This window comes from Phaethon lepturus, unplaced genomic scaffold, assembly GCF_000687285.1.
Source record: "Phaethon lepturus isolate BGI_N335 unplaced genomic scaffold, ASM68728v1 scaffold15238, whole genome shotgun sequence".
NCBI lineage: Eukaryota > Metazoa > Chordata > Aves > Phaethontiformes > Phaethontidae > Phaethon > Phaethon lepturus.
In genome coordinates this window covers 7955-24367 of record NW_010559827.1, presented here as the reverse complement: position 1 = coordinate 24367, position 16413 = coordinate 7955, and the positions used below count along the sequence as shown (strand labels likewise).

At 48.3% G+C, this 16413-nt stretch overlaps 1 protein-coding gene across 1 annotated transcript; it reads left to right on the top strand.

Moving 5' to 3' along the window:
• Nucleotides 1-894: 894 nt before the first annotated feature.
• Nucleotides 895-3509, top strand: ITGB5 (integrin, beta 5). The gene is made up of 3 exons (XM_010293501.1): nt 895-1005; nt 2191-2357; nt 2921-3509. The coding sequence occupies exons 1-3, from the start codon at nt 942-944 to the stop codon at nt 3014-3016; spliced, it is 327 nt and encodes a 108-aa protein (XP_010291803.1). The 5' UTR covers nt 895-941; the 3' UTR covers nt 3017-3509.
• The last annotated feature ends 12904 nt before the right edge of the window (nt 3510-16413 follow it).

The window sequence follows — 16413 nt, the reverse complement described above, 5'->3', positions numbered from 1 at the left end:
TTCCTCAGGAAGCATCTCACAGTGACCAGAGCAGCAACAAGCTCTGCCTGGTGCTATGGTGTGTTAATCAGGCAAAGAGCATCCGTATGGCCATGGGAATCTAGTAGCCTCATTTCTTGCAACTCCCCCATCTCCACATCCTCCTCTCCAACTAGCTTCTCCCTTCCCCCTCGTTCCCTCCTCCCCATTTTGCTCTTCTATCTCTCTCACCCTTTAAAAACAAACTTCTCAACCATTTCCAGAGCTGGAGCCGTTCAGCACAGCTGGAGCACGAGCTAGCCATGGGCTGCTGCTGCTGCTGGCCCCACTCGTGTCCTCACAGGCTGAGTCTCTGCCCCTCGCTTTCTCTTCAGCTTCCACACTTCAAGAAATTTAGCAAATTAAGAAAAAAATGGCATTTATTGCCAAAGCCGACTTGTTAGCGTGTGTATGTGTGAGGTTGCCTCTTTTGCCATACAACGTTTGCTGAGTGCCACATTGTCTTGAGCAGTAAGTCTGGATGCTGCTTAGTTACAATTTGCACAAATTGTGATCAAACTGTGCTGCTTTCCAGGCTCGCTCCCTGTTCCTGTGTTCCCAGGCACCTATGGGAAGCCCTGCTCAGCTTGCAGGGGAGAATTGTGCTAATTCCTAATACTAAACCTGCCAACTAAGTCAACGAAGTGTCATATTGCAGCTTTAGACTTACCCTGTTAGAAAAGGTGGCGAGGTCAAAGATCAGGAGAGCCCATGCCATCACAAGTAGTTAGGGAAGAATTAGCTTAAAAAGAAGAGGGTTTTGGAAGCATTTGTGTAAGAAATAAGGATACAAGAGTTCTGCAGTCTTTAGGAATTTTGTTTATGTGTAAAAGACAAAATAAAATTCTGCAACTCTGCATCTCATTACAGAAACGGATGACCCAAACGCGATTCTCTGTGCCTACCCAGTGAACAACTGCGTCATGAAGTTCACCTACTCGGAGCTTGCCAGTGGGAAATCCAACCTCACCGTCCTCAAAGAGCCAGGTTGGCCCTCCCTTGGGTTTCTTTTCAATAGCACAAGTTGCCTTGGGAGAGGTGATGGGCTGCTGGGGAGCCTGGCGGGTTCCAAAGTGGCTGGTTTCACTGGCTGCTCAAAAGCACGTGCAAACTGATGAACCAGGATGATTTAAAAAAATAGTCTGTTTTACAGTGCTGAAACTCAGCTCCAAATGCTCCCAATTCAGTAAAACAGAACTGGGAGCAAAACATGTACCTGAGCTGCCCGTGTTGCTAGCAAGCGGAGGGCTTTCTGCCAGCATGGGGTGCTGAAGTTAAACCCAGCCTATTTATGCAGCAAAAAGCATGCCATGTCCCGATACAGCCACTGGGAGCAAAAAAAAATCAGAAGGGGACACTTAGGGGTGCCGATCGTTAAGTCAGGATGTTAGGAAAGCCCTACACCACCTATGGATTTCCGCATTTCCAAAGAGCAGAAATTTGTGGGACAGGCAGCGTAAGGGCTGTGTGTCCCTGCTGCCCTCCCCAGGGCTGCAGCAGACAGCTGTGTTTCCCAGCATTATTTTAATCACGTGCAATGCAGTTTCTCAAAGAAAATCCCACGTGGTATTGCAGGGTGAGCTGGCAAGCACCCAGCAGTAACTTCTGGTGAACTGCTCTGCTCCTCCAAGGCACAGGCCGGTATGGGAAAGACTGAGAGACTGCATGTTTTATTTTATTTGTGCAGCAGCTTGCACTTAATTGAAAGACCAGTTGATTATTGACAGTTAATGTACTTTTTTAAAGTACTTAGTGATCACCTGCCTCCATGTGGGCCAGAAACTGTGCTGGCTTTTGCCAGAGGCACCTTAACCCTCTGTGTCCACGTGGGTCACCCAACATTAAAACCAGGTGTCACTGTAGCACGGCAGCACTGTAGCACGGCAGCACGGTAGCACAGCTCTTCCTCCGAAGCGCTACGTGACATCCTGGCCCTGGTGACGTCCATGAGAGCTGTGCCTTTGACCTGCCTGTAGCCAGGAATTTATTTAATTAAAATAAAATCCCTTTGCTTTCAGAGAGGACTGTTGCTTTTTTTAATTTAGTCACTGCTGCTAGTGCTGCCCTGAGGTCACCTGCTCAGTGGCTGTAGTCCAGGTCATTACATCCCAGTATCCTTATCCAGGATACACTCGCACCAGAGCTAATTACCTTCTCCCCCATCATTACCAGCATGCAGCTCAGCCCCCAGCGCCGTGACCATCGTGCTGGCGGTGATCGGCAGCGTGGTGCTGATCGGCATCATCCTGCTGGGGCTCTGGAAGCTGCTCGTCACCATTCATGACAGACGGGAATTCGACCGATTCCAGAGCGAACGCTCCCGGGCCAGATACGAAATGGTGAGCCCCGGTGCAGGGGTGCTGCTGGGGTACGGGGCGGGCTGTCAGGATGCGCCTGCAGCAAACAGCTCTGCAGCGATGGAGAAGGGAGGTGGGCACAAGGGATGCAGATGCCCATGTCCTGCAGGGCCACGCAGCAGGGCATCAGGGTCCGGCACGTTGCACTGCCTTTCCACTTGGTAAGTTACAAATATTCTGTGAAATTATGCCCAGCCAGTGGTTTCATCATGTATTTCCCAGCAGTGCTGGAGGGCTGAAGGAGGTGGGGGAGTGGTGACCAAGCTCCAAATGGAGGTTGGTCAGATCAGCTCTGCTGGGAGGCTTCCTGTTCAGATGGGTTTGCCCAGCATTTGAGGGCATTACCTGTGCCTGCAGACAGGACGGAATGTGGGTCTGATCGACAAATAACACCACTTTCGGATCTGAACGCACATTTCAGTCAAAGCCAAATGCAGCACTCTCTCCAAATTAATTGGCACAGGAAGGAGGATTATACACATTTTCACCATGACGTGGACTTTGTTCCTCACCTTTGTTCTTTTCATCCACTCATTTCTCCAAAGGCATCCAATCCTCTCTACCGAAAGCCTATTTCCACGCATAACGTAGAGTTCACGTTCAACAAGCTCAACAAGTCTTACAACGGTACAGTTGACTGATGGGGTCTCGGCGCCTGGGACTGCTGTGGACAATTGCTTGACTGTATGTGCTGCTTCCCCACTTGAAGATGGGATCCTCTTCAGGGGCAAGGATCCCTTACGACAGGACTGGTCGATGACCAAAGCCTGTTATTTGCACAGTAAGGAGAAAAGTCTGGTTCATTCTGGAGGCACGGACACGAAGGCAGGCTCCCCGCCTGTGCTGATGGACTCCGAGCCATGCGCAACTCCATACCCCAGCTTTCTGGATATATTAAACCTGCCAACTAAGTCAACCAAGTGCCATATTGCAGCTTTAGACATATCCCATTAGAAAGGGTGACTAGGTCAAAAACCAGGGGAGCCCATGCCATCGCAAGTTGTTAGGGGGGAATTAGCTTAAAAAGAAGAGGGTTTTGGAAGCATTTGTATAAGAAATTAGGATACAAGAGTTCTGCAGTCTTTAGGATTTTTTTTTTATATAAAAAAACAAAATAAAACTATTGTGCATATATGATGCTCTGAGTAGAGTTCATTGTTTCCTTGCTGAGCCCCCCACTGTCAGACCGAACGGGGGCTTGCTCCTGCAAGCGCAAGTGGTGCTGCCTGATTGATTTATTAATAGAGCCTTATCGGTCAAAGCATGGCTATAAAAATAGGAGCTGGAGCCGCAGTGACGGCCGCAGAAGGTATGTTGATTTAATATCCTGGTGTTGACCCAGGGCGGGGAGTGCCACAAGGAGCTCTCGCTCCATGCCGGTAGTGTTAAACAGATGGGAAACTGGTGGGAGCCCAAGGGAAATGGGAGTTTAGTCTGAGGAAATGAAATTAAACGCCCATTCCTTGGGGTGTGCAAGTAGGCATCTGTCCTGGGTGCCTGCAGGAGAGCAGCTGGGAGCACACAGGAGCTCGCCCAGACCTCTGACTTCTTGCCAGAGGACTGGGGCTGTGAGGTCCAGCAGAGCCTGGCTGGAAAAGCAGGGGAGCCCTGAGCTTTTGGCTGGAAAGGGAGCTGGATAAAACCCAGTGTTGTTACTTCACAACACACATTTTGCTTTAGGTTTGGGGTTTTTTTCCCCCCAAACTTCTCCCCCAACCCCATCATCTGCTTTCCTCTGGAGCTGGGGTTGGGGTTACCCCAGCTGACAGCTGCAGCTTTAAACCCACACAGGCTACGGCAGGGCTGCAGCCACCGGCAGGAGAGAGAAGCCAGAGCAATTGCTACTGCCTGCTTGGTTATTTTTCTTTTTTATTTTTTTCTTGTCTTTTTGCCCTGAACAGGTCATGCAATAGTCAGCTGAAGGAAGCTTGCCAGGGGAAAGCAAAAACAAATGGTGTTCATTGTTTTGACTTGCTCTTCTCATTGGAAAAGTGCCATGGGCCCATCCTTCCGGATTTTTTTTTTAATTTGTTTTTGCCTCTATAAACAGAAGCTCTTATTTGCTCAGTATAAACAGGTCTCCTTTGAGAACTTTATGGTTCCCCCTCCTCCTCCCAGCAGCACTGAAGAAATGCAGCAGACCACACTAAAAATATCTCGAAACCGGGATATTTCAGGAGTGCAGCAAGCGGCACATCGGCGGCACCGGCGCTGATCAGGTGGGCTAAAAAACCCAAAACCACAAATAAATAAAATCCGTGCCCTGTCTTCCCACTTGATTCCGCTAGATCTGCCCTAGCAGGAGAGGAGGGTGCATGCATCCAGAAAACAAGTGCAAGGGCAGGCTCTGGTTAAATGTAACCCACCCGTGCATGGGCTGGGGGCTGTGCTGCCAACCCCCCCACTGCGGCACCACGAGCGATGGGACAGGCCTCAGCGCTGCTGAGGGGCAGCTCTTCAGAGCTCCGCGTATCCTACACAGTACTGAAGTCCAGGGTAATGTTCGCAGGCTGAGACGTTGCGCATTGAATACCTGGGACTAACGCTGCCACCTGGGAAGGAGCATCCATGGGGCAAACTCTGTTTTCGTGACCTAGTGCCAGGCCAGCAAGATAGATTTCATCACTATCACAAAAGAAAAAATAGCGAATAGTCAAAAAATACTCATCACAAGTGGACAGAGCAAGGTTTAGCGTGGTTCAAGTGACTGCCTCGCACCAGCCACTCTGCCCTGGGCACGGAAAGGGGGAGCAGGAAGGAAAGTAGAGGGAAAGGAAGGGCAGGAATGTTTTAAACCAGCTTTGCCACCCAAAGCAGCACACACTGTAAATACCGCTCTGCTGCCGTTAATCTGCAGTTTAAAAATGAAACCACCCCTTTGCTTTCTTCCTCTGCACTCCGAAAGGAAAGGCACAGGCAGTGCGTCCCTGCCCCCCTGCCCCTCAGATTACCTTTACGCTGCGGCTTTTCCCAGCACGCTGGGTTGGTGCTGAGAGACCGGCAGCGAAGGGGCGAGGCCGGACTGAGGGGTGCTGTGGGCAGGGAGAGTGGGAGAGGGGAGAGCGAGGGCCTGGGGACAGGGCTGCGGGGGGGCTGGTCTGCAGAGTAGCCAGGGAGCAGCGTGAGGAGCACATCGGTGAGGGGAGGGTGCCACAGGCCAGGCACCGACCTGGTGCACAAAAAGAAGGGAATAGGGTTGATGCCGTCAGTGAAGAGCATCCTGCAGCCCATGGCGCTGGGCCAGGCAGCGGAGAGCTCCCCCCCCCAGACTTAGCTTCTCCCCAAAGCTGCATCCAAAAAAAATAAAAAGAAGGAAGCGATGCTAAGGGCAAGAAGGCTTTGCTTTACTGTGTAAGCAGATCTGCCTTTACCCTTGCAAGGTTAGAGCCAAGGGCAGTCATGGGAATGGTGTATTTCAGTCAGCAGGCAGTTTATTTGTGTCTGTAAACACAGGCAGCCTGACCACAGCTAGCATTCCTGAATGAAAACTCCAGCAGAAGGCATCAACGGGTCACATGTGATGGAAAAACGTCAGCACTTGTATGGCCAAGCTGGAATCCGGATGCCATTGCGACATCAGCTCCTCCTGTTTCCCCAGCCACAGCTGGCGGCTGCTGCTGCAATGGCCACTGGGGCTGGGGCTCACCAGCACGTTCTCCCTGTGCGCTGGTGTTTCCGGGCAGAAAAGCTCTAAAGAGCATCGTACCATGTCTTGGGAAAAGTCAAGGCCAATGGTAGGAGCATCTCCTGGCCCTTACATCCTAGCATCATCCCTGTATCTGAACACACGTTGAACTGGAAATGGCTGTTGTTCCTCTACCTCCTTTTCACTGCCGGCCTGCAAAATGTCAAAACAATACAACAGAGACAGAGGGTTTTATTTCGTCCTATCCCTTTCTCCATGCCCAGTAGTCAGTGCTGATGTCCACTGAGGCAGCCCAACAGAAACTTCTCCATTTGGGCTGTCACAACCCAGAAGGGTTACCCAGCCTGCGGGTCGGCAAAGGTTCGCAGGACTCGGTCGTGCACAAGGTCACAGAGGCTTTATTTCCTAAATTACTTTATTGCAGGTTACCACTCTCAAGGCAAGTATGATTAGCAAAACAAGTCTATCCATACTACAAATTACTACTGTAAAGCAAATACATATATCAACAGCAGCAGAAATCAATATTAGCAGCAATGAATATTACTAGCAAGTATGTATTTCAATTTTACAAGTTACTACAGAATTACCACTAGTAAAGCAACAAATATACTTGAGTGATTACTATTTAGAACAAGAGGAAATGGCCTGAAGTTGCACCAGGGAAGGTTTAGATTGGATATTAGGAATAATTTCTTCACTGAAAGGGTTGCCAAGCACTGGAACAGGCTGCCCCAGGAAGTGGTTGAGTCACCATCCCTGGAGGTATTTAAAAGACTGTCCAGATGTGGCGCTTGGGGACATGGTTTAGTGGTGGACTTTGCAGTGCTAGGTTTATGGTTGGTCTTGATGATCTTAAAGGTCTTTTCCAACCTAAATGATTCTATGATTCTATGTGTGCCTATATATATACGTATGTGTGTATATGTATACACACACACATATATATGTATAAAAAAAGTGTTACCGTTACCAAGTGGTCATCAAACCCATCCCAGAAGTGGGGCCAATTGACACTGGACAGTCTCACTTGGATGATGATCCGCATCACGGAGCCTAGAGTCAGCCAGGCGTCCCTGGCGAGGGTCCACTCTGCCAAGGAAAACTCATGGGGAACCGGGGTTCATGCACAGGCACTTCTCAGAGAAAGAGGTTCCATTTTGGGTAAAAAGTCAGTTCATTTTATACCACAGAGATACAAAGGGGCGTAGGACACCACCAATAGATGCTGCTAACTTCTACTTTTCACCTGGCACAGTCAATAAAAGATGATGTTCGCTATTCTCTCAGGCCAATTTTTGTTTTATCAGACTGTTTTTCTCTTCTGTGACTTAGCCAATAGCAGTTACCATCTCTTCTTTCTTCAGGATGTTTCCCTCTTTTTCTGGATGTTTCTTCACTTTGCCAAGATGATAAGTTGCTGTTACAGTTCCTTGTTTTTGCACTTTGCATCAATGGTACCTCAGGATATCTCTGGTTTCTTGGTATCCAGCTGCACTTCAAAAATGCCAGCTGCACTCCTCAAGGATGCTTCTGGTTCCCAGGCTGGCCGGCATTTTATCTGCCAGTATTTGAGCAGAGGTCATCTTCTGTTCAATATTTATTTTCCCCCTTAACAACCAGGTCGCCTTTGGGGCTGCTCCCATCACTCCACCCCTTGGCCTACAGCCACTGATGGGTCACTAGGAGTGAGACTACACCCTGTCTGGTGCGTCTCTCTTGCCTCCTAATGTGTGAGGCGGAGGAGACATGTCCATGTTAGGCCCAATGTTGTTGCAGCTCCTGAGAGGGTTTGTTGGTTGAGACACGAGGGTACACTACTGCTTTGGATGAGTGACACAGACTTTGATAGTGCTTTGACACAAGACAGATAAACTACAGAAAAGCACGAATCCTACAGCTAGGACAAGAGCTAATGTCATAGAGAAGCGCCATGCCCATGTTCTGTGGTCTGGCAGCCAAGACGATGACCCTGGCTGGCCACCTGGCCAAACCGCGGGCAGGGGCTGCTCTTGGGCTATTTAGTGGACATGTTGCTGAATAACATTCACTGCATAGTCGATTTGTTTGGCTTTGTTAGCGTAGAGGCAATGGCTAGTATTCGTTAACACACAAATATAACATGTCTATAACGAGGTAAGCAACATTTTACATTACGCCTAAAGGTATATTGTATGCTAGCAACATTCATACATCCCGCTATAGCTTAATTATTAGAAGTGTAGTAAGTAGTAGCATGTTTGACTCTGTCTAAATGTCTAAATTATCGTCTAAATCAACATCTAATCAGGGTCTAAATTATAATTTAAATCATTTAAATAATTTTCAGATCATTGTTAAATCGTTGTTTAATTAACATTCAATTATTCCTTAATAATAATTTGATTAGCGTTTGATTTTCTTTCAATCATCAATTAATTACAATTTGATTATTGTTTAATCATTAATAAAATCCTTTTAGTTAACCCCACAACTATGTCTTCTCTTAAGAAGTCACCTGCAACAGTAGCCAATTGTAAGAGCGAGTTAATCTCCATGTGTAGGTTCTTTAAAGCATCCATAGTAGCATTTTGGGTAATTTCAAGTGTAGCGGAAATACTAACAACAGCTTGTTCTAATTCAGCAACACCCAAGTTTGGAAACAGCGCAAGTACTAACTTGGGAAAATTAGATGGTCTTGCTATTGTGGGATTAGAAACTCTGCCCTGATTATCTACAGGGTAATGGTTTTCTTGAAAGTTAAATGTCAAACCTTGAGATCAAAATGCCGAAGGAACAAGACGTGCTATGGTATAAGTGCCTGTCCACTGTGGTGGTAGACTCAGAGGCATTAGTGCTGCAAAGCCAGAACCACACAGGTGTTAAAATGTTGGCCACCAGCCTCGCCCGGAGTCATTGCCATGTTTACAGAATGAGTTAGAAAAACAATTAAGTTTAATAAAGAACATTAATCGGAGTGTCCAAAAGGGTTATGATCTATACAGCCAGATATATTGCTTGGGCCACATATGTCCGAATTATCATTAGTACTAAGCAAACCATTACTCTGTAGACAACAGCATGTAGAGTTAGGACCAGTGAGATCATAGTATCTTTGACAATTCGTGTTATTAATGTTCCACATGAGACGCCAGAGTCCATTAAAAACCCCTTTGTTCGTAATTGCTGATTCATTATTTCAGGTCCGTGAGGTTTCCAGGATTAATACAAGCTTGTGTTCTGTCCCATTTACATTGAAACTGTGTTTGGGTGTGATTGTAATACAAAGTGTAATTACAATTGCTTGTCTTCCCCCCTCCAGATTGAATTTGTGTCCTGGAGCATCGTAATGCACCATGGGGCATTATCATGTGAACGTTCTTTGAAAGGCTGTTGTCGATAGTTTGGTGTATTGGGGAGTAAGTATGCCAAATTAGGCTGATACCAAGATGCTTCAGGGACAGGTTCTGCTAACCATCAAAATTTGACATTTAATGATCAAGGGTGGTGTAAGCAATATCAGCAATCCAATTTGTTGCCTGCTTGAGAAATTGTATTCATAAATTGAACAATGTGATTGCTATTCCATCCGTGAGATAAGGGAACAAGCAATAGTGTAATTACTAGATATGATCCAATCATTGTGTATATAATATAGCAATTATAAGAAAGAAAAGTGCTCATGACGTCGTTTCATTTCATGACAACTTGCCAAATCGGTATGATGAATAAGGTAGGACCAAAATCCAGGAAGAATAATCTGAGTTTCCAGTTGCTGATGTTGCAGTTAGGGTGACCTGAAAGAAAAACAAAACCGCTTCATTCCTTTTGGATATTAGGTAATTTGGATATCCATCACTTAGAAATGAGATGCTCATCACCCTTTAATTTTCCATCTTTTAGTCTTCCAGTCATGACATACATTGCATCGGCGCCGGGCTCAGCACCCCGTTGCCTTTGCGTACTGTCAATTTGCCCCACAAGCCCGGGTACCCCCTCGATCCGGCTGCGACGTGCGCTGTTTGTCACCATCTTCTGGACCGCACTGAGCGTGCAATGGATGGAGGAGCAGCGCGAGCAGCACCAGCAGCGGGGCAGCCAACAGTGGCGAGGGGCACGTGAGGACAAGGCGAGACTATGGCTGAACAAGGAGAGTTGTGCGCCAACGCACGCAGTATGAGAAACAAACAGGGTGAACTGGAAGCATTGGTCAGTCCCCAGAGCTACCGTATCATTGGTATTAGTGAGACTTGGTGGAATGAGTCCCACGATTGCAGTGCTGGGGTGCATCCAACCCAGCATAACCACCCTGTCAAAAGAGGTGTATTCAGCGTTGGTGTGGCCTCATCTTGAATACTGGGTGCAGTTCTGCGCCCCACAATTTAAGACGGATGTGAAAGAGAAGGGCAACAGAGCTGGTGAAAGGGCTGGAAGGAATGTCCTGTGAGGAGCGGCTGAGGACTCTGGGTTTGTCTAGTTTGGAGAAAAGGAGGCTGAGGGGTGACCTCACTGCTCTCTGCAGCTGCCTGAGGAGGGGGCGTGGAGAGGGAGGTGCCGAGCTCTCCTCCCTGGGATCCAGTGACAGGATGTGGGGGAATGGTCCAAGGCTCCAGGGGAGGTTTAGACTGGGCATGAGGAAGCATTTCTTTACCAAGAGGATGGTCAAACACTGGAACAGGCTTCCTGTAGAGGTGGTTGATGCCCCAAGCCTGTCAGTGTTTAAGAGGCATTTGGACAATGCCCTTAATAACGTGCTCTAACTTCTGGTCAGCCCTGACGTGGTCAGGCAGTGGGACTACATGATCGTTGCAGGTCCTTTCCAACTGAAGTATTCCATTCTATCCCTAAGGAACGGGAGCAGACTCTCTGATTCTTTTAAGAACAGAGAATGGGGTTTGTACTTCTAAAGGTGCGCCTCATGCGATGGGCTCTGGATCTAACAGGGCTGTATCAGTAGTCAGCAAGGATTTTTTCCAAGGCAAATATCACAACTGGGAACCTTGCCATCCCCTTAATCCAAAGGCTATAGGAGTTTAACTGGACTTTCTCAGGAACTCATTGCTACAAATTCCCATTGATATCCTCTACCTGTATGTCCTATGTGCAGGATCTTGGTATTATGGGGTCCATAGTTCTGAAATACTGCATTAATAAATTAAATGTTTCTTCATAAATAACTGCTCATGCCCAGGTAGCACGGCATGTGTACATCTGGAGTTAACAGACCATGTAAAGGTTGAGCAATTACACCAAACTCTGGAAAACATGCCTGCCAGAAGCCTACAGTTCCCAGAGCAATCACACATTACTTGGACCTTACTGAGGGAATTGCCCATTTAAAATGTCACCTGTGTATTGATATACTATCACCCCTGGCTCCTGTGGGACTTGCTCTGATTCCCTAGCTAAAGCCTGGTGTGACAACGTAGGGCTATGTTTGAACCCTCAGAGTATCCAGGTAAAAGCGAACTATATTCCGCCCCAGGTAAAAGTGAACCTCTTTCAGTCCTCAGGTTGTAATGGGACCACAGAAAACATCTTTCATATCCAGGGCAGCCATCCAAGGCTGGGCTGCTTGCTCTACAGAAAAACCAAGATTTGTAATAGCGGGGACGGCAGCATGTAAGGGTCCAGTATTTTCATTTAATTTACGACAGTCTACCATCAAAGACCAGGTGCTGTTAGACTTACAGACAGGCTGTACGGGGGAGTTGTACGGTGAGTGAGCTTTCTGAATAATACCCCATCGTCCTAAATCCTGGATGAGAGCAGTTACGTCTTGCGAGGCTTCGGGGCTAATACAGTACTGTCATAGGTGGGTGAAGGGACTTTTAGGTAACTTGGGTGCTGCCTGTAACAGAAAAGCAATAGCCTCCACCGCAGATATTTTATCAATAGAAATTATAGGGTTCTGGGTCTGAGGGTTTGGCAACTGAGAGCCTAAAGGAGTATTAATAGTCTGGGATTTTAATATATCCAAACCCAAAATACTGAAAAGCCCTACTACCACTATGGTTCTTAGTGTCCTGCCACCAGGCAGAGTTAATTTATCCTGGCCACAGGGAGCTCTCCTCTTTTCCTGACAATCACTACCATAGAAACCCTTCCTTGAGATATCTGAACTAACCCAGGGGCACCCTCAGAAGAAAAGAGACAGAGTAGTTGCCATCCACTATTAATGGCATACAAGGGTGCTAATATTGGTTCTAAAAATTGTGGGCACCTGGGAGGGGTCACTGGGACTCCCTGGGCTGACCCTGGGAGCTCCTCTGTTCGTTGTCAGGTAACGGGCTTGGGGGAGCAGGCACAGCAAGGGGGTCCGGGAGGGGGGAAGCGGAGGGACTAACGCTGCCCGGCCCCTTCCCCGCGCCCGGGCTGCTGGTGCCGCCCCCATCGCGCTTCTCCCACAGCCTCTGCAAGACGAACATGGGCATCCCCTCCAGCTGGCCTGCTGTGAATCCTATTCCCAGCAGGAGATCCCATAAGCGTCTCCGTTCCAGATCACACCCCTGTTTGCCACGGGGTCGCTTTGTCTCAGATCGATTCATTTCAGGATTCTGAGCATTTTGTCCCTTATTCTTATTACCCTGACCTCCCTTTAGCATCTGGACAACCCTGACCCGACCTTCCCTTTTACAGACTCTCGTTTTGGGGGTGCTTCCCTGTCCTCGTCGCCTCCCCATAAGGGCTGTCCAATTTTGCAGCCCTTGGGTCATTATGGTGTTCCAGTCCCAGGTTTCATGGCATAACATCAAGGCCAAGTTTTTTGGTCCCCCGGCTGCTGCGTTTTGCAAGAGTTTTAGTTTCCCTGCTGCTGTTGCTGGCACAGCCATCATGTCCTGGGGTATCACCCCTTGTCCCTTAAGGACATCCCGAGCAGCCAGTCTCATCGTCCAGCCAGAAAACCCATCAGGCGTACTCCAGGGCAGGGGAGGGAGATATCCCCACGGTCCTGGCATTTTTCTAACAGTGTGTATTATCAAACATAAGAGGGAGAAGGTATTCACTCCGGCCCCTGCATCGGGGGTCAGGAGGAATACTCCCCCTCCCAGGAACAGCTGTCCGGCCTCAGTCTGACTAAGGAACACGGTTCCAGCCCCTAGCTGGTAGCACCGCACCACCCATCCCACCCAGTCCTCGTGGGGCTTTTTGCCGTACTGCAGGGACAGCTGCCTTAGCTGCTCCGCGTTAAAACTCGCGGCGGTCGTCGTGACCCCAGGCAGCGGGGGAGCACCCTCCTCTCCGGCAGGAGCCGGGAGTTGTACCGGGGAAGCTTTAACGCGAGGGCACGAGGAGGCTGCGTTAACTGGACGATGCTTGGGTAACGAAGCGGGGGTGGAAGACCTGCTGCCAGAATCAAAGCCCTCCTCCTCGTTATCCATTTTCAGTACGTACATCTTTTCGATGATCTCGCTCTCTGAGACCAGGCATGTAGGCTCTGGCTCTAGCTGTGGTACAGCCAGAGGTCTGAGGTTCGTTTCTGACTGTCGAGGTAACGGGTTCGTAACAAAACTATGGGATTCAAAGGCCACTGCTCCTGCTTCTGCATCCTTAGCTCGCTGCAAGGCTTCCAGCTCCTGCCTAGCAGTGTACAACACGGGGCCCGGGGCCGCCAGCGCCTCCGTCAGCAGCCCGATGAAGGCGGCCTTGCTGTCCTCTGCTCTGCATTTGTGACTGTCCTGCCACTTCTGAAACTCTGCTCGCAGCGTTTCCCAATTCAACAAGTTTTCAGACACCCAATCCCTGTCCCACCGAGGGGTTTTCCACCCCTTCGCCTCTTGCCATCTCCGCTGCTCCTCTACTGCCTTCTCCCAATCATCCATGACCTGTGTACCACAGAACCCCACTTCTGACAGCAATTAATGCCGCGACCCCGTGGCAGGAGCACCCCCCGGCTCTGCGGGTCTAGCAGCACGGCACAGGGGCTGCGGTGGCTAGTTTGGCGAGAAGCGCGTGTGCTGCTCGGCACTTACGCAGAGAACCCCCAGAAATGTACCCCACAAACTTGAGGCCACCAGAGACCACCTCAGCCAATAAGTCCACGTAGGAGATCCCTCAACCCATGGGAGTCGTGTGTGACCACGACCAAGAGATGACCACAGTTCAGATCCGACCTGGGCTACAAATGGGGTGCCTGGAGGAGAACCCCTTGGAGCAGTGGGTGTGTGACCGGGAGCCCTACCTCCAAAGTAACTTCTTGGGATTGAGTGTCCTCACCTTATAGGTGAGTGTTACAAGTATTTTGTGTCATCATTCTAAGCACAGATTCAGTCTCACACCGTGTAGTAGTCAGTCCCAACTGACATCCTGAACCTGTAAATAAGTTGTGTCTGCCACAGTGTTTGTAATGTAAGATCCCTGTTCAGTTTGACTGTTCTACCTTTTTCCTGACCCCATTGAACTTTTTTTTAGAACATATTTTGTTGGACTTGCACTTCCGCGACAGACCCAGAAGGATTACCTGGCCTGCGAGTGTGCAAAGATTACAACTGTTTGCAGGTTTGCTCTGTCACGCACAAAGACACCAAGGATTTATTACCTATGTTCTTTACTTCATGGCAGTTTGCTACTACCAAGGTGAGTATAGTTACGATTGGCAAAACAAGTATAACTATGCTACAGGTTACTACAGATGACTACCAGAAAGCAAACACAGAGCAGCGGCAATATTAGCAGCAAGTCTCTATTTCAATATTACAAATTACTGCAGAATTACCACTAGTAAAGCAGCAAATATAAGAAATTACTTACACGCAAGCCTTTATGTGTGTATGCGTGTGTGTATATATATATTCAAAAATGTTACCGGTACCAAGCGCTCATCAAACCCATCCCAGAAGCGGAGCCAGTCGACAATGGATGAAGTCTCACTTGGATGATGATCTGCAACACGGAGCCCGGAGTCAGCCTGGTGTCCCCAGCGAGGATCCGCTCTGCCAAGAAAATCTCACGGGCAACAGGGGTTCATGTGCGGGAAAGAGGCTCCATTCTCAGTAAAAAGTCAGTCCTTTTTATACCACAGAGACATAAAGGGGCGTAGGACACCACCACCCAGAATAGCCAATAGATGCTGCTAATTTCTATTTTTCACCTGGCACAGCCAATAACTGATGATGTTTTCTATTCTCTCAGGCCAATTTTTGTTTTATCAGACTGTTTTTCTCTTCTGTGACTTTGAACAGCCAATAGCAGCTACCAACTCCTAGGTCCTCAGGATGTTTTCTCCCTTTTCCAGGTTTTTTTTTCACTTTCCTAGGTGATAAGTTGCTGTTACAGTTCCTTGTTTTTGCGCTTTGCATCAATGGTATCTCAGGGTATCTCTGGTTTCTTGGTATCCAGCTGCACTTCAAAGATGCCAGCTGCACTCCTCAAGGATGCTTCTGGTTCCCAGGCCCGGTTCCCAGGCTGGCAGGCATTTTATCTGCCAGTATTTGAGCAGAGGTCATCTTCTGTTCAATATTTCCCCCCTTATAACCAGGTCACCTTTATGGCTGCTCCCATCATCAGCCTAAAACAATGCCTCTCAGCAAAGCAGAAATGGTCAGCTGCAGGGAACACCACGGAATTTCCCCATCTAAACAGTCCTATTTGTGAAAATGTCTTTTGTATAGCTACTATTAGTTGTTCAGGAACAGATCAAAAGTGCCGGCAGTGGCTTAGCTTCTCCTGCGATACCTGTTTGGGCTAAACACAACCTATGAAGTACTATCACACTTCTGCTCAGGAGATCATGCTCTAGGCAAGAAATTTTGCAGTTACAGCCCTGCTTGGGCATCCTCCTCTTCTCCCTGCTGGCCAGCCTCCACCTACAGCCCTGCAATTTCGCAGCCTGACTGCGGGTAGCATCAACTTAGGAGAAAAAGCTCAGAGGAGGACAGGAGTCATGCAGAAAGAGAGAACCAAGACTGAGGACAAAGTAAACGCAGACATGCAGGCAGGGTCCCTGCCCCCAGCCTGCAAACGCCTGCCAGAAGGGCTAGTGGAAAACTTGATGCTGGAGCAGGCACCAGGCTTGAGTTTTAATTTGCTGCAGCATTCAGACATGAAGCTGTACTCGTCACTGTGGCACAGCCTGACCAAGAACCAGCAGAGTGATTACAAACAAACAAAACATCCAGCCTGTCTAGCCCGCTGTCCAGTTAAAAGTTTTCCAAAACAGACCATTCCCTGAGTCAGTGACCTCCAAAACTTCCTCCGGGTGTTTCACATTCCTTTGGTCCTGTTCCCTAAATGCAATGTTTGTGTCGCTTGCTAAAAAAATCCGCAGCACCAGGCTTTCCAAGTAAATTTAAACGGATTTTGTTTTTCAGTGATTCAGTTATTTTTTCTGGGATTAAGTCTTAAATAAATTTCCACAGAATAGGCTATGGAAACAATAATATGACCTGCCAATTATTGGTTAATAAACCAATT